The sequence below is a fragment of the Pongo pygmaeus genome, chromosome 20 (assembly GCF_028885625.2).
Source record: "Pongo pygmaeus isolate AG05252 chromosome 20, NHGRI_mPonPyg2-v2.0_pri, whole genome shotgun sequence".
NCBI classification, from domain to species: domain Eukaryota; kingdom Metazoa; phylum Chordata; class Mammalia; order Primates; family Hominidae; genus Pongo; species Pongo pygmaeus.
This window is the reverse complement of record NC_072393.2, coordinates 10,667,771-10,695,202: the sequence shown is the minus strand read 5'-3', so window position 1 is coordinate 10,695,202 and position 27,432 is coordinate 10,667,771. Positions and strand designations below refer to the sequence as shown.

General features: G+C 53.4%; 1 protein-coding gene across 4 annotated transcripts in view; it reads right to left on the bottom strand.

Annotated features, from left to right (window-relative positions):
* PDE4A (phosphodiesterase 4A) overlaps positions 1–27,174 on the bottom strand; it is a 49,544-nt gene extending 22,370 nt beyond the window's left edge. The window contains exons 1-3 of one of the 4 annotated variants that reach the window (XM_063657445.1): positions 16,600–16,922; positions 15,132–15,434; positions 1,147–1,338 (exon numbers count right to left, since the gene is read on the bottom strand). In XM_063657445.1, the coding sequence (XP_063513515.1) occupies positions 1,147–1,338; positions 15,132–15,434; positions 16,600–16,841 (737 nt within the window). In that variant the 5' untranslated portion in view covers positions 16,842–16,922. Of the gene's footprint in view, positions 1–1,015; positions 1,114–1,146; positions 1,339–15,131; positions 15,435–16,599; positions 16,923–26,588 lie in introns of those variants that run through there. The other 3 variants (XM_054463878.2, XM_054463881.2, XM_063657446.1) reach the window with 3 other exon arrangements.
* Positions 27,175–27,432: the final 258 nt, after the last annotated feature.

Below are 27,432 nucleotides of genomic sequence, written 5' to 3'. Positions count from 1 at the left end.
CACAGCAATGGCTGGGGGCAAGGCCTGGAGGAACCCAGTGAGAGAGGAAGAGGCTGAGCAGGTTCAGGGGGAAGTCACACCTCAACAAGTGTCACGATAAGGGAGGTTAGCTCAGGAAAACCTGGGGGAGGGGCGGGGGGTGGGTCAGGTGAGATGCACACACTGTGGGAGGATGCAGTGGGTGGGCACTCACACCTTTCTGGCTGGACATGCTAATAAAGTAACTGAGAGCAGGCGGGGTGGCTCATGCCTGCAATCCCAGCACTTTGGGAGGCTGAGGTGGGAGGATTGCTTGAGCCCAGGAGTTTGAGACCAGTCTAGGCGACATAGTGAGACCCGATCACTATTTTAATATATTTTTTAAAAACGGAACTGAGGGCCGGGCGTGGTGGCTCACGCCTGTAATCCCAGCACTTTGGGAGGCCGAGGCGGGCGGATCATGAAGTCAGGAGATCGAGACCATCCTGGCTAACACAGTGAAACCCCGTCTCCACTAAAAAATACAAACAAATTAGCCGGGCATGGTGGCGGGTGCCTGTAGTCCCAACTACTCTGGAGGCTGAGGCAGGAGAATGGCGTGAACCCAGGAGGCGGAGCTTGCAGTGAGCTGAGATCACGCCACCGCACTCCAGCCTGGGCAACACAACAGAGCGACACTCCGTCTCAAAAAAAAAAAAAAAAGGAACTGAGGCCGGGCACGGTGGCTCACGCCTGTAATCCCAGGCAGATCACCTGATGTCAGGAGTTTGAGACCAGCCTGGCCAACATGGTGAAACCCCGTCTCTACTAAAAATACAAAATTAGCCAGGCATGATGGCGGATGCCTGTAGTCCCAGCTACTCGGGAGGCTGAGGCAGGAGAATCACTTGAACCCAGGAGGCGGAGGTTGCAGTGAGCTGAGATCACACCTCTGCACTCCAGCCTGGATGACAGAGCGAGACTCCGTCTCAAAAAAGGAAAAGGAAAAAAAAAAAAGGAACTGAGCCCTTTATAGGAGGGGCAGGGTGCGGCTTACCCTTCACTGGGGAGGACGGGTTGGGGGTGCTGAGGAGGATAGGGGTGGGTGTCCCCCACTCCTTGCTGGGAAGGGCAGCTTCCAGCAGGACCAGGCCTGGGGGACTGGCATGTGGGGAGAGGGATGCTCACGCCTCGCTGGTGACCGATGAGTTCCGGGACATGGTCTTGGGTGACATGTCATAGTCGCTGTCTGAGCGGTACAAGAAGGACTCCCGGCGCTGGCTGGTGGCCGCCCCGGCGTGCAGCACGAGTCCTGGACTCGCCTGCGAGTCCAGGGTGCTGCGGCCAGGAGATGGTGTCGGCCCATTCTCTGCCTCAAAGCTGCAGGGGATGGGCGAGAAGAGGGGTCAGGAGGCTGAAACGCTGTTAGGGAGGTCAAGAGGAATGAGGAGGCCGGGCGCAGTGGCTCACGCCTGTAATGCCTGTAATCCTAGCACTTTGGGAGGCCAAGGGGGGGCGGATCACTTGAGGTCAGGAGTTCAAGACCAGCCTGGCCAACATGATGAAACCCTGTCTCCACTAAAAATACAAAAATTAGCTGGACATGGTGGCAGGTGTCTGTAGTCCCAGCTATTTGGGAGGCTGAGACATAAGAATCGCTTGAACCCAGGAAGCGGAGGTTGCAGTGAGCCAAGATCGTGCCACTGCACTCCAGCCTGGGTGACAGAGCAAGACAACGTCTCAAAAAAAAAAGGTGGGGGGGTGGGATGAGGAGCCTAAGGGAATTCCAGGCAAAGTCCTCACAAATTCAGGTGGAGAATTTTTTTTTTTTTTTTTTTTTTTGAGTTATGGTCTCGCTCTGTGGCCCAGGCTGGAGTAGTGCAGTGGTGTGATCTTGGCTCACGGCAACCTCCACCTCCTGGATTCAAGTGATTTTTCTGCCTCAGCCGCCTGAGTAGCTGGGACTACAGATACGCACCACCACACCTGGCTAATTTTTGTATTTTTAGTAGAGACGGGGTTCCACCATGTTGGCCAGGCTGGTCTCAAACGCTTGGCCTCATGATCCTCCCTCTTTGGCCTCCCAAAGTGCTGGGATTACAGGCCTGAGCCACTGCGCCCAACCACGTGGAGGATGTCAAAGAAAGACAGACGCCTTAAAAGAGACAGGAGACACAGAATTGCAAAGATGGAACTTGTTGAGCACCGGTGTGCACCCGTCCTCACTGCTGTGCTGGGGACACCCCAAGGCCAAAATTTATGGGATCATTCACTCTTTCCTTCGTACCTCAAATCAGCCTTGGTGCCAAAATCTATCCAGAATCTGTCTACTTCTCACCCACTCCTTGGCCAGCTTCCCTCAGCCAGGACTGGTTGCATTCACCTCTGCCCTAGTACCCACCTCCTGTTTTCAACCCCCAGTCTTTCTTCAGTGGCCACCAGGGGGAGCTTGGAAACACCTGAATGAGGTCAAGTCCTCCCTCTGCTCAGAGCCTTCACTGGATCCCACCTTACTCTGGGCAAAATCCAAAGTCCTCACTGCAGCTCACAGGTCCTGTCCCATGACTTCCCCTTCCCCCCTCACTCATTCTGCTCCAGCCACAATGGCTTCCTCACTGTTCCCTAAAAATCTCAGACACAGGCCGGGGTGAGGTGGCTCACTCATGCCTGTAATCCCAGCACTTTGGGAGGCCAAGGTGGGCGGATCACTGGAGGTCAGGAGTTCTCGACCAGCCTGGCCAACATGGTGAAACCCCATCTCTAATAAAAGTACAAAAATTAGCCAGGCATGGTGGTGGGTGCCTGTAATCCCAGCTACTTGGGAGGCTGAGGCAGGAGAATCACTTGAGCCCAGGAGGCGGAGGTTGCAGTGAGGGCCAAGATCTTGCCACTGTGCTCCAGCCTGGGCAACAGAGCAAGACTCCATCTCAAAAAAAAAAAAAAAAAAAATCTCAGACACAGTCCTGCCTCAGGGCCTTTGCACAGGCTGTTTCTCCAGCCCAGATTTGCAGCGGCTCCTCCTTCCCTCCTTCAGGCCTCTGCTCAAATGTCACCACCACAAAGAAGCCTCCCCTGACCAATCCAGCTAAAATTTCAACCATAATAATTTTTTTTTTTTTTTTGAGTCGGAGTTTCACTCTTGTTGCCCAGGCTGGAGTGCAATGGAGCAATCTTGGCTCACCGCAACCTCCGCCTCCTGGGTTCAAGCGATTTTCCTGCCTTAGTCTCCCGAGTCGCTGGGATTACAGGCATGCACCACCACGCCCGGCAAATTTTGTATTTTTAGTAGAGACGGTGTTTCACCATGTTGGTCAGGCTGGTCTGGAACTCCCGACCTCAGGTGATCCACCCGCCTCGGCCTCCCAAAGTGCTGGGATTACAGGCGTGGGCCACCATGCCCAGCCCATTTTGTATTTTTAGTAGAGATGGGGTTTCTCCATGTTGGTCAGGCTGGTCTCGAACTCCCAGCCTCAGGTGATCCGCCCGCCTCTACCTCCCAAAGTGCTGTCATTACAGGCGTGAGCCACCATGCCCAGCCCAATACTATTTCTCTTCCTTAAAACACACACACACAAACTCAAATCACACTACTTACTTGACATAATCTATATTTATCTTTTTAGTTTTTTGGAGACAGTCTTGCTCTGTCAACCAGACTGGAGTCCAGTGGTGTGATCTTGGCTCATTGCAACCTCCGTCTCCCGGGCTTAATCAGTTCTCCTGCCTCAGCCTCCCTAGTAGCTGGGATTACAGGCACCTGCTACCACACCTGGCTAATTTTTGTATTTTTAGTAGAGATGGGATTTTACCATGTTGGCCAGGCTGGTCTCGAACTCTAGACCTCAAGTAATCCACCCACCACGGCCCCCCAAAGTGCTGGGATTACAGGCATGAGCCACCGTGCCTAGCCTGGTGTTTTTTTGAGATGAAGTCTTGCTCTATCACCCAGGCTGGAGTCCTATAGGGCAATCACAGCTCACTGCAGCCTCAACTTCCTGGGCTCAAGCTATCCTCCACCTCCACCTCCCAAGTAGGTGGGACTACAGGTGTACACCAGCAAGCTCAGCTAATTTTTTTTTTTTTTTTTTGAGACAGGGTCTCACTCTGTTGCCCAGACTGGAGTGCAATGGCACAATCTCAGCTCAATGCAACCTCCACCTCCCTGGCTTAAGAGATCCTCCCACCTCAGCCTCCCAAGCAGCTGGGTCTACAGGCACACACCACCACCCCCAGATAAATTTTGTATTTTTCGTAGAGATGAGGTCTCACCATGTTGTCCAGGTTGGTATGGAACACCTGGGCTCAAGCAATGCGCTCACCTTGGCCTCAAGTGATCCACCCGCCTTGGGCTCCCAAAACACGGGGATTACAGGCGTGAGCCACCGTGGCTGGCCCATTATATATTCTGGATACAAATCCCTTATCATGTATTTTTCTCCAAGTTTGCAGCTTATCATTTAGTGATGGGGTCTCACTCTGTTGCCCAGGCTGGAGTGCGGTGGCACCATCATAGCTCACTGTAGCCTCCTGGGCTCTAGTGATCTCCCCACCTAAGCCTCCTGAGTAGCTGGGACTGTAGGCATGTGCCACCATACCCAGATAATTTTTGAATTTTTTGTAGTAATAGGTAATATGCAATATTAGTAATATGCAATATGCAATATTACTAATATTACATATACATGCAATATTACTAATATTACATATACATGCAATATTGCCAATATTACATATTTGCACATGCAATATTGCTAATATTACATATATGCACATGCAATATTGCCAATATTGCACACATGTATATGCAATATTACCAATATTACATACATGTATATGCAATATTACCAATATTACATACATGTATATGCAATATTACTATATATTACTAATATTATATATGTAATATTAGTAATATTACATATATTAGCAATATGTAATAATAGTAGTATGGTAATATGTAATAATAGTAATAAGGTAATATGTAATAATAGTAATAAGGTAATATGTAACAAGTAATTATAGTAATAAGGTAATATTTAGTAATAGTAATAGTAATATGTTGCCCAGGATAGTCTGTAACTCCTGAGCTCAAGAGATCCTCCCACTTTGGCCTCCCACAGTGCTGGGATTACAGACATGAGACGCTATGCCTGAAGCGTGTCTTCTTATACATTTTTGTTTTGCTTTGTTTTGTTTTTGAGACAGGATTTCACTCTGTCGTCCAGTCTGGAGTGCAGTGGTGCGATCTCGGTTCACTGCAACCTCTGCCTCCCGGGTTCTAGCGATTCTCCTGCCTCAGCCTCCCAGGTAGCTGGGATTACAGGCATGCACCAGCACATCTGGTTAATTTTTGAATTTTTAGTAGAGTCAGGGTTTCACTATGTTGGCCAGGCTGGTTTCAAACACCTGGCCTCAAGTGATCTGCCCACCTCAGCCTCCCAAAGTGCTGGGATTATAAGTGCCTGGCAGGCCTAGGAGATTTCAAACTTACTTCTTAGTAGAGAGACCATTCCAGTAAAGTCTTATGGTGACTCTCTATAGGCTGACCTAGAAAGTGGAAGCAGGGGGTTCCTATCCTCTCTCCCTCTCCACTTGCACCCAGTCAGAGCATAGCCTGAAATCTACCTACCAGTCTAACCCCAGAGACTACGCAATGGGGAAAGAACTGTCTTTTCAAAACGATGGTGCTGGGAAAACTGAAGAGGTGGACCACATACAGAAATTAACTCAAGGCGAGGCGTAGTGGCTCATGCCTGTAATCCCAGCACTTTGGGAGGCCTGAGGTGGGCAGATCACCTGAGCTGGGAGTTCGAGACCAGCCTGGCCAACAAGGTGAAACCCTGTTTTTACTAAAAATTTAAAAATTAGCCGAGCATAGTGGTGGGTGCCTGTAATCCCAGCTACTCAGGAGGCTGAGGCAGGAGAATCGCTTGAACCCAGGAGGCGGAGGTTGCAGTGAGCCGAGATCACACTACTGCACTCCAGCCTGGATGACAGAGCGAGACTCCATCTCAAAAAAAAAAAAAAATAATAACTCAAAATGATCAAATACCTAAACATAGGAGCCAAAACTATAAAACTCTTAGCAGCTTCACGACATTAGATCTGGCAATGATTTCTTGAATTTGACACCAAAGCACAGGCAACAACAATAACAAACAAGTGGACTTCAACAAAATCAAAAACTTTTGTGTCTCAACAGAGGCTGAGGTGGAAGGATGGCTTGAGACCAGGAGCTTGTGGCCAGCCTGGGCAATATAGTGAGACCCCATCACTTAAAAAAAAAAAAAAGGGCCGGACACGGTGGCTTATGCCTGTAATCCCAGCACTTTGGGAGGCTGAGGCGGGCAGATCACTTGAGGTCAGGAGTTCAAGACCAGCCTGGACAACATGGTGAAACCATCTCTACTAAAAATACAAAAATTAGCCGGGCATGGTGGTGTGCGCCTATAGTCCCAGCTACTCAAAAACAAACAAACAAACAAAAAAACACAAAGAAACAAAACTTGTTTAATTAGCCAGGCATGGCAGTGTGTGCCTATAGTCCCAGCTACTGGGAGGCTAAGGCTGGAGGATCACTTGAGCCTGGGATGTTTGAGGCTATAGTGAGTGAGCTGTGATCCTACCACTGCACTCCAGCCTGGACGACAGAGGGAGACTTTGTTTCAAAAATAAATAGGCCAGGCCTGGTGGCTCATGCCAGTAATCCCAGCACTTTGGGAGGCCGAGGTGGGTGGATCATTTGAGTCTAGGAGTTTGAAACCAGCCAGGGCAACATGGTGAAACCCCGTCTCAACCAAAAAAATACAAAAAAAAAAAAAAATTGGCCGGGCGCGGTGGCTCACGCCTGTAATCCCAGCACTTTCGGAGGCCGAGGTGGGTGGAACACGAGGTCAGGAGATCGAGACCATCCTGGCTAACACGGTGAAACCCTGTCTCTACTAAAAATACAATAATTAGCCGGGCGTGGTGCCATTTGCCTGTAATCCCAGCTACTTGGGAGGCTAAAACAGGATAACTGCTTGAACCCGGAAGGTGGAGGTTGCAGTGAGTTGAGATCGCGACATTGGACTTCAGCCTGGATGACAGAGTGAGACTCTGTCTCAATAAATAAATAAATAAACAAAATAATTAGCCAGGCATGGCGGCTCTCACCTGTAATCCCAGCTACTAGGGAGGCTGAGGTGGGAGAATCACTTAAACCCGGGAGGCAGAGATTGCAGTGAGCTGACATCATGCCACTGCACACCAGCCTGGGCAACAGAGTGAGACCCTGTCTCAAAATAATAAATAATAAATTGTAAATAATTTGACTTAATAGACAAATGACTTGAATAGGCATATCTGCAGAAAAGATATTCAAACAGCCAATAAACACATGAAAAAAATCCTTAACATCACTCATCAGGGAAACGCAAATCAAAAGAAAGAGATACAGGTCTGGTGAGGTGGCTCATGCCTGTAATCTCAGTGCTTTGGGAGGCGAAGTGGGTGGATCACTTGAGGTCAGGAGTTTGAGACCAGCCTGGGCAACATGCCGAAACTCTGTCTCTACTAGAAATACAAAAATTAGCTGGGTGTGGTGGTGGATGCCTGTAATCCCAGGTACTTGGGAGGCGGAGGCAGAAGAATTGCTTGAACCCAGGTGGCAGAGGCTGCAGTGAACCGAGATCATGCCACTGCACTCCAGCCTAGGTGACAGAACAAGACTCCATCTCAAAAAAAAAAAAAAAGGAGATACCATGTCACGCCTATTAGGATGGTTCCTGAAGGGCCTTTTACTTTTGAAGATCTTGGGGTTCCTCCATCCCGTGCATGCAATGCCAAGGAGGGTATTTTGGGGACAGCTATGTCCTGAGCCACCTTCTCTCCAGGATGCCACTTGTAACTGGCCTTTACCCGTGTCCTGTTTCCCAGTTGCTCTCCCCTCCAGACAGCTGGTCTCTTCACTCCAAGAGAAGGGACTGTGGAGCCAGGAGGCACTCCTACCTCCATCCACCCCATCTCTCAGCCTCTGACCTGCCTCCTGGGCCTCAGATTTGAGTTCCAGAGACAGACCTTGTTGAAGGCCTGGACTCTTCGCATCCCTGAGGTCACATCACCTCCTCCCTCACCTGCTACACTCTCCGTTCCAACCAGGTCTCTCTGCTGCTCCGATTCCTCCCCACTCACAAACAATCCATTCCTACCTGCTGTTGAGAGAACCACCATAACCCCAATCAAAAATGTTTGTAGGCCAGGTGCGGTGGCTCACGCCTGTAATCCCAGCATTTTGGGAGGCCGAGGTGGGCGGATTACCTGAGGTCCGGAGTTCGAGACCAGCCTGGCCAACACGGTGAAACCCCATCTCTACTAAAAATACAAAAATCAGCTGGGCGTGGTGGCAGGTGCCTGTAGTCCCAGCTACTCGGGAGGCTGAAGCAGGATAATTGCTTGAACCCGGGAGACGGAGGTTGCAGTGAACCGACATCACACCACTGTACTCCAGCCTGGCCGACAGAACGCGACTCTGTGTCAGACACCAACCAACCAAATGAACAAAAAACCCTCAAAACAAACAAACACGTAGAATCACCACACAACCCAGCAATCCCACTCCTAGGACTATCCCCAAAAGAATTGAAAGCGGGGATCTCAAACAGATACATGTACACCCATGTTCACAGCAGCATAATTCATGATGGCCAAAAGGTAGAAGTGACTGACGTGTCCATCAACAGATGAATGGATCAACAAAATGTGTTATATCCATTGAATGGAATAGAATTCAGCCTTAAAAAGGAAAGGAATTCTGACACAGGCTACAACATGGATGAACCTTGAAAACATGCTCAGTGACCCAGCACTTTGGTAGGATGAGGCGGGCAGATCACCTGAGGTTGGGAGTTCGAGACCAGCCTGACCAACATGGAGAAACCCTGTCTCTACTAAAAATGCAAAATTAGCCGGGCGTGGTGGCACATGCCTGTAATCCCAGCTACTTGGGAGGCTGAGGCAGGAGAATCACTTGAACCCGGGAGGTGGAGGTTGCAGTGAGCCGAGATTGGGCCATTGCACTCCAGCCTGGGCAATAAGAGTGAAACTCTGTCTCAAAAACAAACAAACAAAATTACGCTCAGTAAAATAAGCCAGTCAGAAAAAGACAAATAGTGCACAGGAAATTCCACTTATATGAGGTACCTGGAGTACTCAAACTTGGAGACAGAAAGTAGAAGAGTGGGTGCCAGGGGCTGGGGGAGATATGGAAATGGTGTGTTTTTGCTTAAAGTTTCAGTCTGAGAACATTAAAAAGTCCTGGCCAGGTGCAGTGGCTCACGCCTGTAATCCCAGCACTTTGGGAGGCGGAGGCGGGCGAATTGCAAGGTCAGGAGAGCGAGACCATCCCGGCCAACATGATGAAACCCCGTCTCTAATAAAAATACAAAAATTAGCTGGATGTGGTGGTGCGTGCCTGTAATCTCAGCTACTCGGGAGGCTGAGGCACGAGAATTGCTTGAACCTGGGAGGCGAAGGTTGCAGTGAGCCAAGATTGCGCCACTGCACTCCAGCCTGGCAACAGAGCGAGACTCCGTCTCAAAAAAAAAAAAAAAAAAAAAGTCTTGGAGGCTGGGTGAGGTGGCTCACATCTGTAATCCCAGCACTTTGGGAGGCCCACACGGGAGGATTGCTTGAGCCCAGGAGTTCGCCACCAGCCTGGGAAACATGGCAAGGCCCTATCGCTACAAAAAATGGAAAAAATTAGCAAGGCATGATGGTGTGCGCCTGTGGTCCCAGCTACTCAGGAGGCTGAGGTGGGAGGATCACCTGAGCCCTGGAGGTATAGACTGCAGTGAGCAGTGATGGTGCCACTGCACTCCAGCCTGGGTGATAGAGACCCTGTCTCAAAAAAAAACAGTCTTGGAGATGGATGGTGGTGATGGTTGCACAACAATGTGAATGTACTTAATGCCACTGAACTATACACTCGAAAATGGATAAAATGGGCCTAGCAGAATGGCTCACGCCTATATCACAGCACTTTGAGAAGCTGAGGTGAGAGGATCACTTAAGGCCAGGAGTTTGAGACCAGCCTGGGCAACATAGCAAGACCCTATCTCTAAAAAAAATTAAAAAGTTAGCTGAGCATGGTGGTGCATGTGTATAGTCCCAGCTACTCAAGAGGCTGATGCAAGATGATTGCTTGAGACCAGGATTTGGAGGCTGCAGTGAGCTGTGATCATGCCACTGCACTCCAGCCTGGGCGATACAGTGAGACCCTATCTCAAAAAAAAACAAAAAAAAAGGGCGGGCGCAGTGGCTCACACCTGTAATCCCAACACTTTGGGAAGCCAAGGTGGGCGGATCTTGAGGTCAGGAGTTTGAGACCAGCCTGACCAACATGGTGAAACCCCGTCTCTACTAAAAATACAAAAATTAGCTTGGCGTGCTGGTGTGCGCCTGTAATCTCAGCTACTCAGGAGGCTGAGGCAGAAGAATGACTTGAACCTGGGAGGTGGAGATTGCAGTGAGCCAAGATTGAGCCACTGCACTCCAGCCTAGGGGATAGTCTCAAAAAAAAAAAAAAAAAAAACCCCACTCTTAAGATGAAATAATCATAGATCATCAGCTTGGACCTTTGATGATAATGTCCATTTATTTATTTATTTATTTTAGAGATGGAGTCTCACTCTGTCACCCAGGCTGGAGTGTAGTGATGCGATCTCAGCTCACTGCAACCTCTACTGCCGGGCTCAAGCGATTCTCCTGACTCAGTCTCTCGAGTAGCTGGGACTACAGGCACGTGCCACTACACCTGGCTAATTTTTGTATTTTTAGTAGAGACGGGTTTCACCATGTTGGCCAGGCCAGGCTCAAACTCCTGACCTCAGGTGATCCACCCGCCTCAGCCTCCCCATGTGCTGGGATTACAGGCGTAAGCCACTGCGCTCAGCCAATAGTGTCCATTTGTTGAGCACCTGCTGTGTCCTGGGTGCCAGGTTAGATCCTTTCAGGCATAGAGTAATAATAACAAGACATTTATTGAATGCTTGCTGTGTGCCTGGCATTATGGAAGTGCTTTATACACATTGACCGATAGAGGGCTCCAACCCACTCTGTAAGTTAACATATAGGTCCTGGTTTTTTGTTGTTGTTTTTTTTTTTTTTTTGAAATGGAGTTTCGCTCTTATTGCCTAGGCTGGAGTGCAGTGGCGCCATCTCGGCTCACTGCAACCTCCGCCTCTCAGGTTCAAGAGATTCTCTTGCCTCAGCCTCCCTAGTAGCTGGGATTACAGGCGTATATCACCATGCCTGGCTAATTTTGTATTTTTAGTAGAGACGGGATTTCTCCGTGTTGGTCAGGCTGGTCTCGAACTCCCGATCTCAGGTGATCCACCTGCCTCGGCCTCCCAAAGTGCTGGGATTACAGGTGTGAGCCACTGCGCCCGGCAACATATAAGTCCCGTTAACATTCCCATGGCATAAGGAGACATGGGGTTGGTGGCTTCATTGTCTGAGAACCGTGTCCTGTCTCCTAAGGTGGATTTTTTTTCAGCTCCAGAGAAGGCAAGAGGAACATAGCTACACAGAGACGACGCCCCACCTCCAACTCCCCGGCCCAGGGTTTAAGCTACAGTTTAGGAAGGTGAGACTCTGTTCCCAAGTGGGTGCCCAGCTAGCACATCCTGGCACATCCACCAGCCCCAAGGGGCTCAGCTCACGTCAGCAGGAGCCCAGAGGCCTGGATGGGGCCCTGCTGTTTGTGTTTCAAGACCCGATGTCCCCTGGGCTGAGGGAGGACAGAGGGGAGGGTACAGGACTATAGAACTGCTGCCTGGGAGCTGGTGAGGATAGGGGAGAGTCAGGGCCAGTGATGCCCCAGAATCAGACCCCTGAGCCATGGAGAGTCACCCCTCCCTGGCTTGCCACTGACTGCTCAGGGTGGCCCAAAGTTAGGCCAGAGGCCACTCCAGCAACACCCCCATGGGACCCAAGGCTGCAACCCAGACACAGGGGTAGCTGCCAGCCTTACATCACAGCCACATGCCCAGACACTCCATTGGAGGTGAAATGACCTGCCCAAGACTCCCTCTTAGGCAGGCTAATCATTGTTTTTTGTTTGTTTGTTTGTTTGTGTGTGTGTGTGTGTGTTGATACAGGGTCTTGCTCTGTCACCCAGACTGCAGTGCAGTGGGGCGATCATGGCTCACTGCAGCCTCAGCCTCCCGGGCTCAAGCGGTCCTCCCACCTCAGCCTCCTGAGTAGCTAGAACCACAGGTGCACACCACCACACCCAGCTATTTTTTTTTTTAAGCAGAAATGGGGTTTCACCATGTTGCCCAGGCTGGTCTTGAACTCCTAGACTCAAGAAATCTGCTTCCCAAAGTCTCGCCCTCTCAAAGTGCTAGGATTATAGGCATGACCACTGCATCTGGCCTCAGGCTGACCATTTGGTGACACTTTCAGATGAAGTTGCTACCTGTTTCCCCCTCCATGTGGCCCCTAGGCCTTCCCACCAGGGCTTTTGGGAGCATGAAATTGGGCTTGTTGAGGGCTATGCAGCAGCTGAGGGAGAGTCTAGGCCTTGGGGGATGACTACTGCAGGGACTGATGGCACACAAACAAGCTAGGGAGCGGGGGCGGGGGAAAGGAACACATTGGTAAAGATTATAATAACAAGAACTGTGGCCAGGCACAGTGGCTCATGCCTGTTGGAGCATCGCTTGAGCCTGGGAAGCGGAGGTTGCAGCGAGCAGAGATGGTACCACTGCACCCCAGCCTGGATGATAGAGATGCTGTCTCAAAAAAAAAAAAGCCTGGGCACAGTGGCTCATGCCTGTAATCCCAGCACTTTGGGAGGCCAAGGCGGGCAGATCACTTGAGGTCAGGAGTTCGAGACCAGCCTGGCCAACATGGGGAAACCCGTCTCTACTAAAAATATAAAAATTAGCCAGGCATGGTGGCGGGGCGCTTGTAATCCTAGCTACTTGGGAGTCTGAGGCAGGAGAATTGGTTGAACCCAGGAGGCATAGATTGCAGTGAGCCAAGATCACACCACTGCACTCCAGCCTGGGTGACAGAGTGAGACTCTGTCTCAAGAAAGAAAAAAAAAACCAAACTTATGTGAAGGCCACATGCTAGGCATTGTGCTATACTGTAACATGCATTAATGCTCCATTTTCCAAAGAAACTGAGGCCAGGCACGGTGGCTCACGTCTGTAATCCCAGCACTTTGGGAGGCCAAGGTGGATGGATCACTTGGGGCCAGGAGTTTGAGATCAGCCTGGCCACCATAGAGAAACCCCATCTCAACTAAAAATACAAAAAAATTAGCTGGGCTATGGTGGCATACACCTGTAATGCCAGCTACTCGGGAGGCTGAGGCACAAGAATTGCTTGAACCCGGGAGGCAGAGGTTGCATTGAACCAAGATCACTCTACTGCACTCCAGCCTGGGTGACAGAGCGAGACCCTGAAAAAAAAAAAAAAAAAGGAAGAAAGAGAGAAAGAGAGAAAGAGAGAGAAAAGAAAGAAAGGAAGGAAGGAAGGAAGGAAGGAAGGAAGGAAGGAGGGAGGGAGGGAGGAAGGAAGGAAGGAAGGAAAAAGAAAGAAAGAAAGAAGAAAGAAAAAGAAGCTGAGGCACAGAAAGGATAAATACCATGGTTATTAGTAGCAGAGCATGGATTTCTTTTAAAATTTATTTATTTTGTAGAGATGAGATTTTGCTATGTTGCCCAGGCTGGTCTCAAACTCCTGGGCTCAAGCCATCCTCCCACCTCAGCCTCCCAAAGTGCTGGGATTACAAGCATGAGCCACCACACCCAGCCTAGAAAGTGGATTTGAACCTGGGCAGCTGAGCTACAAAGCTGCGTCCAGTGTCTTCCCCCGGGGCGCGCAGGGCAGGCAGGCCTGGCGTCTCCCCTGGCTCCCTGTGCTTTTCCACCTGACTCACTTGTAGGTGGTGCCAGGCAGCCTTTATGGAAAGGCCTGGCATTTGCTTTGTGAAGGTCACACGGAGGTTGAAGGCGGGTGCTGGAGTGTGTCTCCCAGGCAGGCGCATGGTGCCAGGTGACACAGCTGTTTGGGGGGCTGAGTATGTAAGAGACTGGGGGAGAGGGAAGTCTGTGTGCCCCGGGGCATTGCACATAGACATCTCTGTGGCATCGCACATCTGCCTGTGTGAGCAGGGGCTGGGTGCTCATGAGTGCCTGTGTGCATCTCTGTGTCTTTATCTGTGTATTTCGGAGTCTGGGTGACTTTATGAGACCATGTCACACTGATACTGTGACAGTCCCTGACCCCTGTGTGGGCACGAGGTGCGTTCCTGTGTGTATCTAGTGCAGGTGGGAGTCCAGCTTGCAGAAACATGTGTGGGCCCTGGGTGTGTATTTTGGTGAGAATGTGTCTCACCAAAATACAATGTCCCCCACTGTGGAGGAACGCAGCGTAGACAAGGATGTGCGATGGTTGGGCCACGGTTGCTGTGGTCTGTGTGTCACCTGTGTGTGGCCATGAGTCAACTGCAGGGTCCTCTTGGTGCAGCCAGGAGACCCACACCTAGTACGGTAAACACCAGGTGACCCGGATTGCCCTGTGTGCGTGTCTGTGTTAGAGACCATGGAGCAGGAAAGCAAGAACAAGGCTAGAAGAAACCCCTGAGAATTCTGAGAACTTAAAGGCCACTCACAGCCCCAGCTCAGTCCAGCCTATTCTAAACACCCTCCATGCGTCCCAGAATCTCCCCTCGCCACCCCCAACCCAGCTTGGTTTTCAGCCTGGCAGCTCCAGCATGAGAGGGGGTGGGGAAGGTAAGGCTGGAGACACTGAGCCAGGCAGGGACTTAGGGACCTGGTTCTAGGCCAGTGGCCTGGGATTGGAGCCCAGGTGATGCTGGACACCCATATTTGCAGCCAAAGTGAATGCCAGAAGCCCAGGTTTAGGGGCACAAAGAGGGTGACGGGTCCTACCTTGGATAGGCAGGAATAGACCCAGCACCCACTTTGAGGGCTGCCACCTTCAAGAAGCCCTCAGCAGCACCCCAGGCCTTTAGAGCCAGGAAAGGGAGTGGGGCCCCAGCCAGATCCTGGAAGCCACTTAGGGGACTCACCCAAGTAGACTCAGCACCCCCACTCCCCCAGCACAGCCAGTGCCCTTCAGTATTAAAAGAGAGGACTGACTGGCCACGGGCCACCCACCTGACAGATCTGCCCGGAGGGTGCCGACGGGTGTCCTCATCGCTGAAGGAGAAGTGGGTCAGGGACTCGGGGCCCGTGGAGGGCAGTGCCAGGGCAGGGGGCCGGGGCCGGGCCCGGGGCGCTGCACCGGAGCGCATGGGAGCCAAGCGCCGTCGTCGGGGCGCGCATGGGGACGGCTGCAGGGTGGTGTGGCGCGCGCTGCTGGCCAGGCCCAAGGTGTCTGCGGCCTCCACTGCCGGCACCGCCTCCACGCCTCTGGTGACCCCCCCAGGGACAGCCCCGGGCGGTCGGGCGTTCCTGGGTCTGCACGGGGGAGGGGAGCGCACTGGCGCTCTGTCTGCCTCCCCCTGCAGGGGTCCTGCGGAATCGGACGCACACTTCCCCCCTGTCTCCTCCCTCCTAGGCCTCTGGGGTGCCCCGGGGCTCCGGTTTCCCGGCTCCGGGCCCGCCCTCCTGCCACCGCCTCCGGCCCCGCCTTTCCCCCCTCCCCGCCCTGACGTCGAGCTGGGCCCGCTCGAGGTCTCTGATCGCCGTGCGCCCCCGGGGAAACGGGACTCGAGTGTGGGGCCGGGTGACATAAACCCAGGGGAGGGGAAGGTGCAGCTCAGCGGTGGGGAGAAGAGACAAAACAGACAGAAAAGACAGATGTGGAAACAGAGACGCAGGACGCAGACAGAGAGACCCGGAGAGAGGCAACGATTTCCCTACACACACCCTGCGGACCCCACGCGGGGCTCCCAAAGGCCCCGGCCCCTCCTCCTCTTCTGTCCCCGCCCCATTTCGTTCCTGGGGCCAGTCGCTGGGCCCGGTCCTGCCCCGCCGTGCCCTCCTTCAGTCTGTGCCTCAATTGCACGTGGAAGGTAGGTGGAAGAGGGGGAGGCTGAGGACCCGGAGAAGCCCCCAGGGCCAGCCAGTGCCCAACTTCGGGCTGCCAACTTCTGCCTCCAGGATATAAGGACATTAGAAAGCCAGACCGGATGTGGCCTCGGGGCCTGTCACCCCCAGACTTCCCGCCCCCGCAGCCCACCCCGTCTGGCCAGAAAGGGAACTTCCATTTGGCCTCCGTGGCCCGGTACAAGGAATGACACCGAGCCTCACCGCAAGGCCGCCCCCAGAGTGCATGACTGGCCCCATTTCACAGGCCAGTAGACTGAGGCTGACAGAACTGAACACATAGCCCCAGGATGAACACATGACCTGGATGGCAGGTCGCCCTCACTCCTCCAAAGCGTGACCGCAGCTTCAGGTTTGCACAGGAAGTGGGAAGGATGCAACATTTATTAAACGTCTACTGCATGCCCTATCAGAAGTCTCCAGGGCAACCCTGGCGGGCAGGGAGATTTTGATCGCTGCTATGTGACAGAAGAGGAAAGTGAGGCTGGAGAGAGTGAGCCACGAACCCCAGACCCAGGCGTGCGCCAGGTGGCCAGGGGCGACTTGAACCCACGGCCACCAGCGCTGCACTTACCCAGCCCCAGCCCACGCCTGGCGGCCCAAATCCTGGAAGCTGCGGAGAAGCCGAAGGCGTCTGCGGAAAGTTGGGGACGGGCTGGCGAAGAAGACGGGCGAGGACGGCGGCGAACACAGGCGGCGGGGCGCGCGCGGGGCCAGGGGCTCGGGCAGGAACGCCTCGTCCTCAGCCGCCACCGCCACCGGGAAGGCCACCAGTTGCAGCTCCGGGATGCGGCCTAGGCCGCGCGGCCGCGCCATGGCCGCGGGGCGGCCCCGCCTCGGCGGGCGCTGGGGAGCTGCGCCGCCCACCACGGGAGGCCCACGCAGGCCGCCTGCCCAGCCCCGGGCCCGCGGGCCCCACCCCGCCCTGTCGCCTCGGCCCTTCCGGCTTCACGCTGGAGCCGCCCCCAGGGCGGGGCGGGTCTGGGGCGCCAGCACGGCTCTGGCGGGGACTCCCCCGCAGACCCCAAAGCCGCCCGCGTTGGCTCTGATGTCCTCACAATCGCCGCACGCGTCCCCACAAACACCAGGGACACCCCCAAATCTGTGGGGACACTCCTGCAAACTCTCCGTGATGTTGACAGGCCCCACAAGCCCCAGGAGCCACCCCACAGTCTCTCAGAATCCCAAGGAGCACCCTCACTGTCCCTGAGACAACCCCACACAAGAAGTTCAGGGGTACCCCCTCAAATCCCAGGGCATCTCAGCACAACTTAGAGGTGTTCTGAGACACCCTCATAGACCATGGGGCACTCTCATAGCTCTCCAGATGCCCCCATAATCCTAGCAGTATCCTCACTGTTTCTGAGACATGCCACAAGCCCCAGGAGTGCCCCAAGAATCCCAGAGTGCACCCACGAATGCCAGGGATGTCCCCAAATCTCTGGGGGCGCTCCCACAAACTCCCTGCCAGTGGTGTTCTGAGGGCCCAGGGAAAACCCTTCAGATCCCAGAACCCCCACCACAGTTCCTCAGATGTCCCAAAATTCCTCCAGAGCTCCCCATCATCCCCAACTCTCATCATCCCATCATGCATAGACCCTCCCTCAGTACCTCCAGAATCCCCCACACCCACAGAGCCATTTTCATAGACCGAATATAGGTTCCCACCAAATCCTAGAGTTCTCCACAGACCCCAGGAACACCTCCACAGTCCCTCAGGTGTCCCTTAATCCCTGAATGGTTCTACAGCATCTCTGAGATGCCCCCACAAGTGCTGAGACCCCAAGACAACCTCAGGAATGCCTTCAGACTCAGGGGATGCCCTAGTAACCATGGAGATGCCAGCAAAATCTGGGGTGCCCCAATAGACCACAGAGACACAACTAGATTCCTCTCCAGCTCCTAAGACAGTCTCACACCCCAGAACAGAATCCCAAGATGCACCCCACAGTCCTTGGGGACAACCTAGAATGCCACCCACAGCTTCTGAGATGTGTCTTACAACTCTTAAGACACCCCTAGAAGGCAGGTGTGGTGGCTCATGCCTGTAATCCCAGCACTTTGGGAGGTGAAGGCGGGCGGATCACTTGAGCCCAGGAGTTCGAGACCAGCCCTGGTGACATGGCCAGATCCCATCTCTACAAAAGATGACAAAAATTAGCATGGCATAGTGGGATGAGCCTGTGGTCCCAGCTACTTTGGAGGCTGAGGTGGGAAGATCACCTGAGCCAAGAGGTTGAGGTTGCAGTGAGTTATGATGGTGCCACTGCACCATCTTGAGACAGTGAGACCCTGTCTCAAGAAAAAAAAAAGAGGGTGAATCTCTATTTTCTTTTCTTTTCTTTCTTTCCTTCCTTTTTCTCTCTCTTTCTTTCTTTTTCTTTCTTTCTTTCTTTTCTTTCTTTCTTCCTTCCTTTTCCTTTCCTTTCCCCTCCCTCCCTCTCTCTCTTTCTTTCTTTTCCTTTTCTCCTTCCTTTCCTTATTTTCCTTCCTTCCTTCATTTCTTCTTTCCTTCCTTCCTTACTTTCCTTTCCTTTCTCCTTCCTCCCTTCCTCCCTTTCTCCCTTTCTCTCTTTCTTTCTTTCTTTTTCGACAGTCTCACACTGTCACCCAGACTGGAGTGCAGTGGCACGATCTTGGCTCACTGCAACCTCTGCTTGCTAGGTTCAAAGGAGTCTCGTGCCTCAGCCTCCCAAGTAGCTGGGATTACAGGCATGTGCCACAATACCTGGCTAATTTTTTTTGTATTTTTAGTAGAAATGGGGTTTCACCATGTTGGCCAGGTTGGTCTCAAATTCCTGGCCTCAAGTGATCCACCCGTGTGAGCCACTGCGCCCAACAGTGAATCTCTATTTTCGAGTCCACCTCTGTGAAATATCTTTCCTTCTCTAGTGTTGGCTCTGATGCCATGGGGCCCAGAGTGAGGAGGCCTGGGCTTGCATGTGGCCTCTGGCACTTCTTAGCCATTTGATCTTGGGCTAGTCACTTCATTTCATTGAGCCTCAGTTTCCCCAGTTGTAAAATGGGTATAATACTACCACTTACCCCCATGGATGGACACATAAAAGGCTCAGAAAAGTGTCTGAACCTAGTAAGCACTCAATATGAGCTACAGTTATTATCATTATTTGACAAATATTTACTGAAGGCTTATAATATGCAAATCACTATACTAGCCAGAGAGTATAGATAATGATGATAATGACGATGATGGTGATGATAGCAACTAACCCTTTAGAAAGCTTCCTATGCATCCAGTGCCTCTAGCTATGATCTCTCTCTCTCTCTCTCTCTCTCTCTCTCTTTTTTGAGATAGGATCTCACTCTGTCATCGAGGCTGGAGTACAGTGGCACAGTCATAGCTCACTGCAGTCTCAACTTCCTGCGGTCAAGCGATCCTTCAACCTCAGCTTCCTGAGTATCTGAGTATCTGAGTAGCATGTGCACCACCATGCCCGACTAATTTTTTGTACTTTTTCTAGAGGTGGGGTTTTCCTATGTTGCCCAGGCTGGTCTTGAGCTCCTGGACTCAAGTGATCTGCCTGTCTTGGCCTCCCAAAGTGCTGGGATTACAGGCGTGAGCCACCACACCTGGTCTTATGATCTCATTTAATCCTCACAAAATACCCACCAGATACCTATCAGGTGATACTTTTTTTTTTTTTTTTTTTTTTTTGACAGGGTCTCACTCTGTCATCCAGACTGCAGTGCAAGTGACATGATATTGGCTCACTGCAACCTCCACCTCCCAGGCTCAAGTGATCCGCCTCCCTCTCAGCCTCCCAAAGTGTGTTGGGCATGAGCCGCTATACCTGTCCCAGAAATGCATTTTCGTTCACTGATCAGTTAAGGTTTCAACGCCCTTAGCTTCCCTGAATTGTTTTGCCAGTTCATCAGATCAGCCCTTGGGAATATGGTTTTTACTAGGCCCATTTCAGAGACGGGGAAGCCAAGGCCCAGAGAGGAGTGACTTGGCCAGGGTCTCCCAATCTAGAAAGATCAGAGCTGGATTATGGACCCAGCTGTCTGGCTTCAGAGACAAGAATTTTAGCCATGAGGCTACACAAGCCCTTTATGGATGAGTTTCCTTCCAGCCCAGTGATGCTTGTCCCGTCCTAGGAAGCCAGATGTAAACTGAGGCCTAAAGCCAACCTTGATCATGGCCTCATGGTCTATGAGCCCTTACATGAGCTGCCTGTCACCTCGCTCCCTCCTTTTTTTCCACTGCCTCCTCGCTCACTCTGCCTCAGACACACTTGCCTCCAATGTATCAGACACACTCCCACCACAGGACCTCTGCACTGGCTCTTCCCTCTGGTTGGCACCCTCTTCCATCAGACACCCATGTAGCAACCTCCCTCTTTTGTTTTTTGTTAGACGGAGTCTTGCTCTGTCACCCAGGCTGGAGTACACTGGCACGGTCTTGGCTCACTGCAACCTCCACTTTCTGGGTTCAAGCAGTTCTCCTGCCTCAGCCTCCTGAGTAGCTGGGATTACAGGCGCTTGCCACCGCGCCCAGCTAATTTTTGTATTTTTAGCAGAGATGAAGTTTCACCATCCTGGCCAGACTGGTTTTGAACTCGTGACCTCGTGATCCCCTGCCTCGGCCACCCAAAGTGCTGGGATTACAGGCGTGAGCCACCGTGCCTGGCCCTTGCCTCCCTCATTTTATTTGGGTCTTTGTTCAAATGTCACCTCCTCAGAGAAGACTTCCCTGACCTCAGGATCCCTCTTTTTTTCATATCCTATGTGTGACCATCTTGAATTATCATACAGCTTTACTTGCTATTTCTTTTTTTTTTTTTTTTTTTGAGATGGAGTCTGGCTCTGTCACCCAGGCTGGAGTGAAGTGGCGCAATCTCGGCTCACTGCAACCTCCACCTCCCAGGTTCATGCAATCCTCCCACCTCAGCCTCCCAAGTAGCTGGGATTGCAGGCGTGCGCCCAGCTAATTTTTGTATTTTTAGTAGAGACAGGGTTTTGCCATGTTTTGGCCAGGCTGGTCTCGAACTCCTGGTCTCAAGTGATCCACCTGCCTCAGCCTCCCAAAGTGCTGGGATTACAGGCCTGAGCCACCACACCCGGCCCTTTACTTGCTATTTCTGCTTCACCCTCTAGTCTGACAATTTCAGGGCAGCAGGGATTGTGTCTATGGCAAGGGTGTGCAATCTTTTGGCATCCCTGGGCCACGCTGAAAGATGAAGAATTGTCTTGGGCCACACATAAAATACACTAACAATAGCTAACGAGAAAAAAAGAAAAAAAGAATCTCATTGTTTTAAGAAAGTTTACGAATTTGTGTTGGGCCGAATTCAATGCCATCCTGGGCCATGGGTTGGACAAACTTGGTCTACAGCATTCTCAGCCACAGTTCTGAAGGCGCTCAGTGTTTGTGGAATGAACGAATCTGCTAGAAATGAGGAGACTGAGGCTCTGACAGGTGAAGGTCACACAGCGAGTCCAGGACAAAAGCTGGATTTACTTATTTTATTTTTTTCTTTTTGTAGAGACAGGGTCTCACTACGTTGCCCAGGCTGGTCTCAAACTCCTAGCCTCAGGCAATCCTCCCACGTCAGCCTCCCAAAGTGCTGGGTGTGAGCCACCTCGCCTGGCCAAAAGCAGATTTGAACTCTTTTCTTTCCTTCCTTCCTTCCTTCTTTTTTTTTTTTGACAGGGTCTCACTCTCTCACCCAGACTGGAGTGCAGTGGCCCAATCTCGGCTCACCGCAACCTCCGCCTTCCAGGCTCAACCAATTCTCCTGCCTCAGCCTCACCAGTAGCTGGGATTACAGGCATGCACCACTACCACCTGGCTAATTTTTGTATTTTTAGTAGAGACGGGGTTTCACCATGTTGGCCAGACTGGTCTCAATCTCCTGACCTCAAATAATCCACCCGCCTCAGCCTCCCAAAGTGCTGGGATTACAGGCATGAGCCACCGCGCCCAGCCAGATTTGAACTCTTTCATACTCCACAATGAAAAGAGTGGGCTCAGATGCCCTCACAATTCTGTTCTCACCCTGCCAGACTGTGGCTCTCCCAGGTCCAAAGCCCCAGTTTTCCTAAAGTCATAAGAGCCTGCAGTCAATCTGTTACTAATGAAATATGGGGCACCCTCCCCACCAGCCAGGTTTGCGGTTTGGGGGACGCCCCCTTTCTCTCTGCTGATGTCATTTGAGGAAGTACTTTCTCAGAACACCAGCTCCTGACTGCCCAGCGCCTACGTCAAACATATCAGCTTCACCACAGCCCTGGGGGTGGACAGTTCTTATTTTTCAGCCCCGTTTGACTGATGAGGAAACTGAGGCTCAGAGAGGCACAAGCATTGGCCCCAAGTCACACAGTGAGTCAGCGGGCAGGGCTGCCATGTGAATGTTACCCAGCGATCTGGAGTGGAGGAGATCTGTTTTTTTTTTTTTTTTTTTTTTTTGAGACGGAGTCTCGCTCTGCTGCTAGGCTGGAGTGCAGTGGTGCCATCTCGACTCACTGCAACCTCCGCCTCCCGGGTTCAAGCGATTCTCCTGCCTCAGCCTCCCGAGTAGCTAGGATTACAGACCTGTGCCACCATACCCAGCTAATTTTTGTATTTTTAGTAGAAACGGGGTTTCACCATGTTGGCCAGGATGATCTTGAACTCCTGACCTCATTCGTGATCCGCCCACCTCGGTCTCCCAAAGTGCTCAGATTACAGAGCCACCGCGCCTGGCCGAGATCTGGTTTTTAACTCCTATTCTCACCTTCCTCGCTGTGTGACCTTGGACAAGTCCCATGGTCTCTGTTTCCCGGGCAGGAAGCGCAGAGCCAAGGATGCTGGGGTTCACCGGCCTGCCGGGCAAGCGCGCGGAGGCGGGACGGGAACTCCACGGCTGCAACTTTTCGGCCAGGTTCCTCCCTGTCCTCCAGACGACAGTCCCCGCAGCGTGTGGCAGGGGCTAGCGCATGGGGAAAGCGGCCTGGTCCCAAGCCCGGGAGGGCGAGGACCCCACACGCAGCATGCGGTCAGCCGGCCTGGCGCCCGCACTCCAGGACGCTCAATAAGCATAAAATAATAATACTGGGCGCCGCGACCGTGGCGGCGACTTTGCTTTGCTCCGGGACTGGCGGCGTCCCTGGGGCAGGTCCGCGCTCGGAGCGCACACCCAGGCTGTGCCTTCCTCGTCGTCCGGCAGAGGGCGCGCGGGGAGACCCGCTCCCAACCCACATCCAGGGACTTGGGAGCGCCAGGGACAAGGGGGAGGCGAGGACCCAAGTGGAGACAGAGACCAGCGACCAGACGGAGTCCCCAGCTCGGCTGCCTCCATCTGCTTCTGGGGTCACGCTGTGCCCCCACCTCGATGGGGAAGTTTTAGGGCCCAGGGAGGGGGGACGCAGGGTCTGTATGTTGGCCCCGTCCCCAGTTCAGACAGCTCCCCACCCCCCACCACCAAAGTCCTCCTCTTCCTCCCTCTCCATCTGCCTCTTGACAGATCGTGGCTGTGCCGTGACTCAGCCGTCTCATACATCCTCAGGTCTGGAGGGGAGGTTTGGATGACATCTCAGGTTGGGGGTGGGCAGTGCCCTCTCTCTGGGGATTCCTTTGACCCAAATCGGGGAGCTCACTGGACTCCTTTTGCGGTAGCTGGATGAACTCCAATGTGGGGAGCACTGAATCCTGTATGTGCCCTGGTAAAAACCCCCTTTTTGAAGAAATGCCTGTTCTAAGCATTGAGGTTGCCATCAGAGACCTTCCTCCTTTTCCCTCGGAATGGGGGAGGACCCTGGCACTGATGCCAGCTACAGCCCACCCATCAGTCCCAGCTTTGAACCTCAGCACAGACACTGAAGGGTGCACAGGCCCACAGCGAAACAGAAACCCGAGTCTACGTGGGGATGTGGTTAAGGTTCCTGTTTTTTCTACTCACCCTGGAGAAATGGGATCCACCCAGGTCCCCCCTCCTTAGTCCAGGTCCCTGAATGGAGATCTACTGATTATGTTAAGTCCTTTACACACATCCCCAAGCTCACAGAACCCTCAAAGTGAACCCCACATGGCAGTGCCAACAACAGCCCCACTTTACAGACTGGAAAATTAAGGCTCAGAGAGGGCAAGACACTTATACAAAGACGCACAGGAATTGGGGGGACCTGCGTTGCAATTCCAGCTCCCCCATCTCCTGGTTGTGTGAGTTTGGGTGAGAAAGAGAAAAGGTTTAGCTGGGTGCAGTGGCTCATGTCTGTAATCCCAGCACTTTGGGAGGCTGAGGGGTGGGCAGATCACCTGAGGTCAGAGTTCGAGACCAGCCTGGCCAACATGGTGAAACCCCATCTCTACTAAAAATACAAAAATTAGTCAGGTGTGGTGGTGGGCGCCTGTAATCCCAGCTACTCCGGAGGCTGAGGCAGGAGAATCACTTGAATCCGGAAGGCAGAAGTTGCAGTGAGCCTAGATAACGCCACTGCACTCCAGCCTGGGTGACAGAGGAGACTCCGTCAAAAAAAAAAAAAAAAAAGAGAAAGGGTTTTGTCTCTGGGCTCCAGTTTCTCCATATGCCAGCAGGAATACCCTGCTGGAATACGCAGGGCACTGGGGATGAGGATGCATATGGAAAAGTCCCTGGCACGGAGCCAGAGGGTGAGCCATTGAGAGATGGATACCCACAAAAATAATGATGATTATTACCACTCAGCCACTGTCCCCTAAGACTCTGAGCCCCAGAGACCAGGCTAGGAGGAGTCCCTGGAGCCTTGCAAAGAAATGGGACCCGGATCCTACTTCATTTCACCCACCCCTTGGTGTCTTAGGACAGTGACCTATGCCAGTTTGGCCCCCTGCCCCAGTTTTAGCATTTTCTGTTGATTCCAGCTTTCTCTTCCTTCAGCCTCTCTCCAGTTCCCTTTGGGAAATGTCAGCCCATGTATGCTGGGCCCATGACACTTGCTTCCTGGTGGGTACAGGGGTGCAGGGGGACTGGGGCTGGGGGGTGACCAGAACAGAGGTGGGGGTGGCCTGGAGGGCTGCAATGACTGCTGAAGACCCCCAAAGAAACTTAGGAAGAGTAGGGCTACATCTTAGAGGGGCCTCACTCAGGAGCTCCAGGGATAAGAAGCCCAAATCTGACCGTCTTGGTGATATCCCCAGCAGTGGGGCATCCAGGTAGAGCACACGAGCAAAGCTGTCAGTTACACACATCGCTGGAGCACAAGCAATCAGACCCTGGAGCACCATCAGAGCAGGAACAATAACTAAGAACACCAGGTGGTTAGAGGACACCAGTTCTTAGGATACACCAGGCAGAGGGAACACAGACCACATGTCAGAGCACCGACGCTCAGACATGAGCACCTGGTGAAGACTAACACATAGCCACGGTGTTTCAATCACAGTGTCTAAGGAGCACAGACTGTTCCACGAACTCAATCACATTGTTCCCCAAGTGTAAACACCGCAGTGCCACAATCGCTGCATGCCAGAAATGACACTGTCACAACCACATTGTCCCTAGACCACCGACACCATTGCACAATCACTGTCGTAGGAGCAGAAACAGTCACTCTATCCCAATCACTGCATCCCATGAGGCCACAGTCACCCTGTGACAGTCACAGCATTCTTGGAGCACACACAGTCACTGTCACAAACCCTGTCCCAGAAACACACAGTCACACTACCCTGGAAATACACAGCCACACTGTCACAATTACACTGTCCCTGGAGGACACATAGTCATCGTGTCACCATCACAAGACCCCAGAAGCTCACACAGAGCACACAACTGAGGCAGCCACAGCTGGTCATACCCGGACAGCTGGAGCAAACGGAGGTCAGTCGGAGGATACCCTCAGAGGAGACCAAGCTCAACACACAGGCACCCTCACTGTACTGTTACCTCGGCAGTCGGGGACTCCTTCCCTCTGTGCTGGCACTGCACCCCCCCCCCCCACTGTTTCCTGCCTCTGAACAGCTACTTAACCCTAACACTCTTGCCCTGAGAGGGGAACTCCGATCTAACACAAGGCTCCCAAAACAGTGCTCCCCCAAGAGGCACCCTCTGGATTTCTGACCCCAGCTGCTGCAGGAGGAGTCCACTAACATCCCCGCAATAGAGTCCTCCATCCCCTAGAAGGACCCTGAGAGCACCCCACCCTGAACTAAAGATCCTGGTCCTAGCAGGCACCCCCTTACTGAGTGCTCCAAGAGTACCCCAAACACTGCGAATCTAGCCCTCAGTATAGTGCCCCCAGGAAGGTCCCTCCAAGTGGTTCCCAGCTTAGCAGCTGTCCTGCACTGTCACCAAGAATACAGACCCCTAAATGTGCAGCCCCTTTCCCCAATCCAGACCTCGTTAACACCACGCACAGCGTGGCGCCCCCTAAATGGACCCCAGGATGGGCTTCAGCAGGAAGCCTCCCGTAGCGCGCACAACCAGGGGCCAGGTCCTAGACGCCCCCGCAGCTGAATTCCCTCCGCCCCCTCCAGCCAAACCGACCCCACCCGCATCCTAGCGCCCCCTGCGGCCGGCAGCTGGAGTTGCCTCCTCCCTGCGCGCCCATCCGTTCCGCGCGCATCGCCGCGGGGAGTCTTACCGCCTGCTGCTGCCTCCGCCCGCGCCGCCGCTGCCGGTGCCAGTGCCATGGAAGGACGAGGGCCAGGACATGCGGGTCGTGCGCAGGCCGGGCCGGTCGCTGGTGTCCATGGCATCGGCGCGCTCTATGGGCCGGTGCGGCTGCCGCTCCGGCTCGGCGCGCTCCGCGCTGTCGGAGTAGCCGCGCTGCTGGATACGGATGGGGGTCCGAGGCTGCCGCCACAGGTGCTGGGGGGGAGGCTTCAGGGTGGCCTGGCCCTCCCGGGGCCCGGGCAGTGACAGAGACAGGCTCCTTTCCGAGGGGACGGTCGGGGGTTCCATGGCGCCGGCCCCGACTTGCGCCTCGGGGGGCCCTGGCCCTTCCAACCTACACCCCGCTCAGCTGCGCGCAAGGCAGCGAGCCCAGGGCCCCGCGGGTGCGCCCGGCCGCGGTAGGGCCATGGCGCCCCGGGGACAGACCCGGGGGCGCTGCGGGCCAATCGCCCCCGGGCCAGGCTCTGCAGCTTCCTTTCGGCGCCTGGAGCTCTGCTCAGTGCCAGGCGGCGCTCTCCGCGCTCCGCGTTCCGCGCCCCGCTCGGCGCCAGCCCCGGCTCCTCCGCCCCGTCCCGCCCCTCCCCGCCCCCCGCCCGCCGCGGCTGTCAGCGCCGCCCCCCTCCTCCTCCGTCCGGGCCAGCGGGGGGCAGCTACCTAAGGAGGGGGGCCCTTCCCGCCCACGCAGATCCCCGCTCCGGGCTGGGAGGGGGCGCTGGAACTCGGCTCTCTTCAAAGCACCCTGCTTGGCCGCGGCGCGCACGGGCACGAAGGAGTTACACGGTTAATCCGATCTGGAAGAAGACACCGGACTG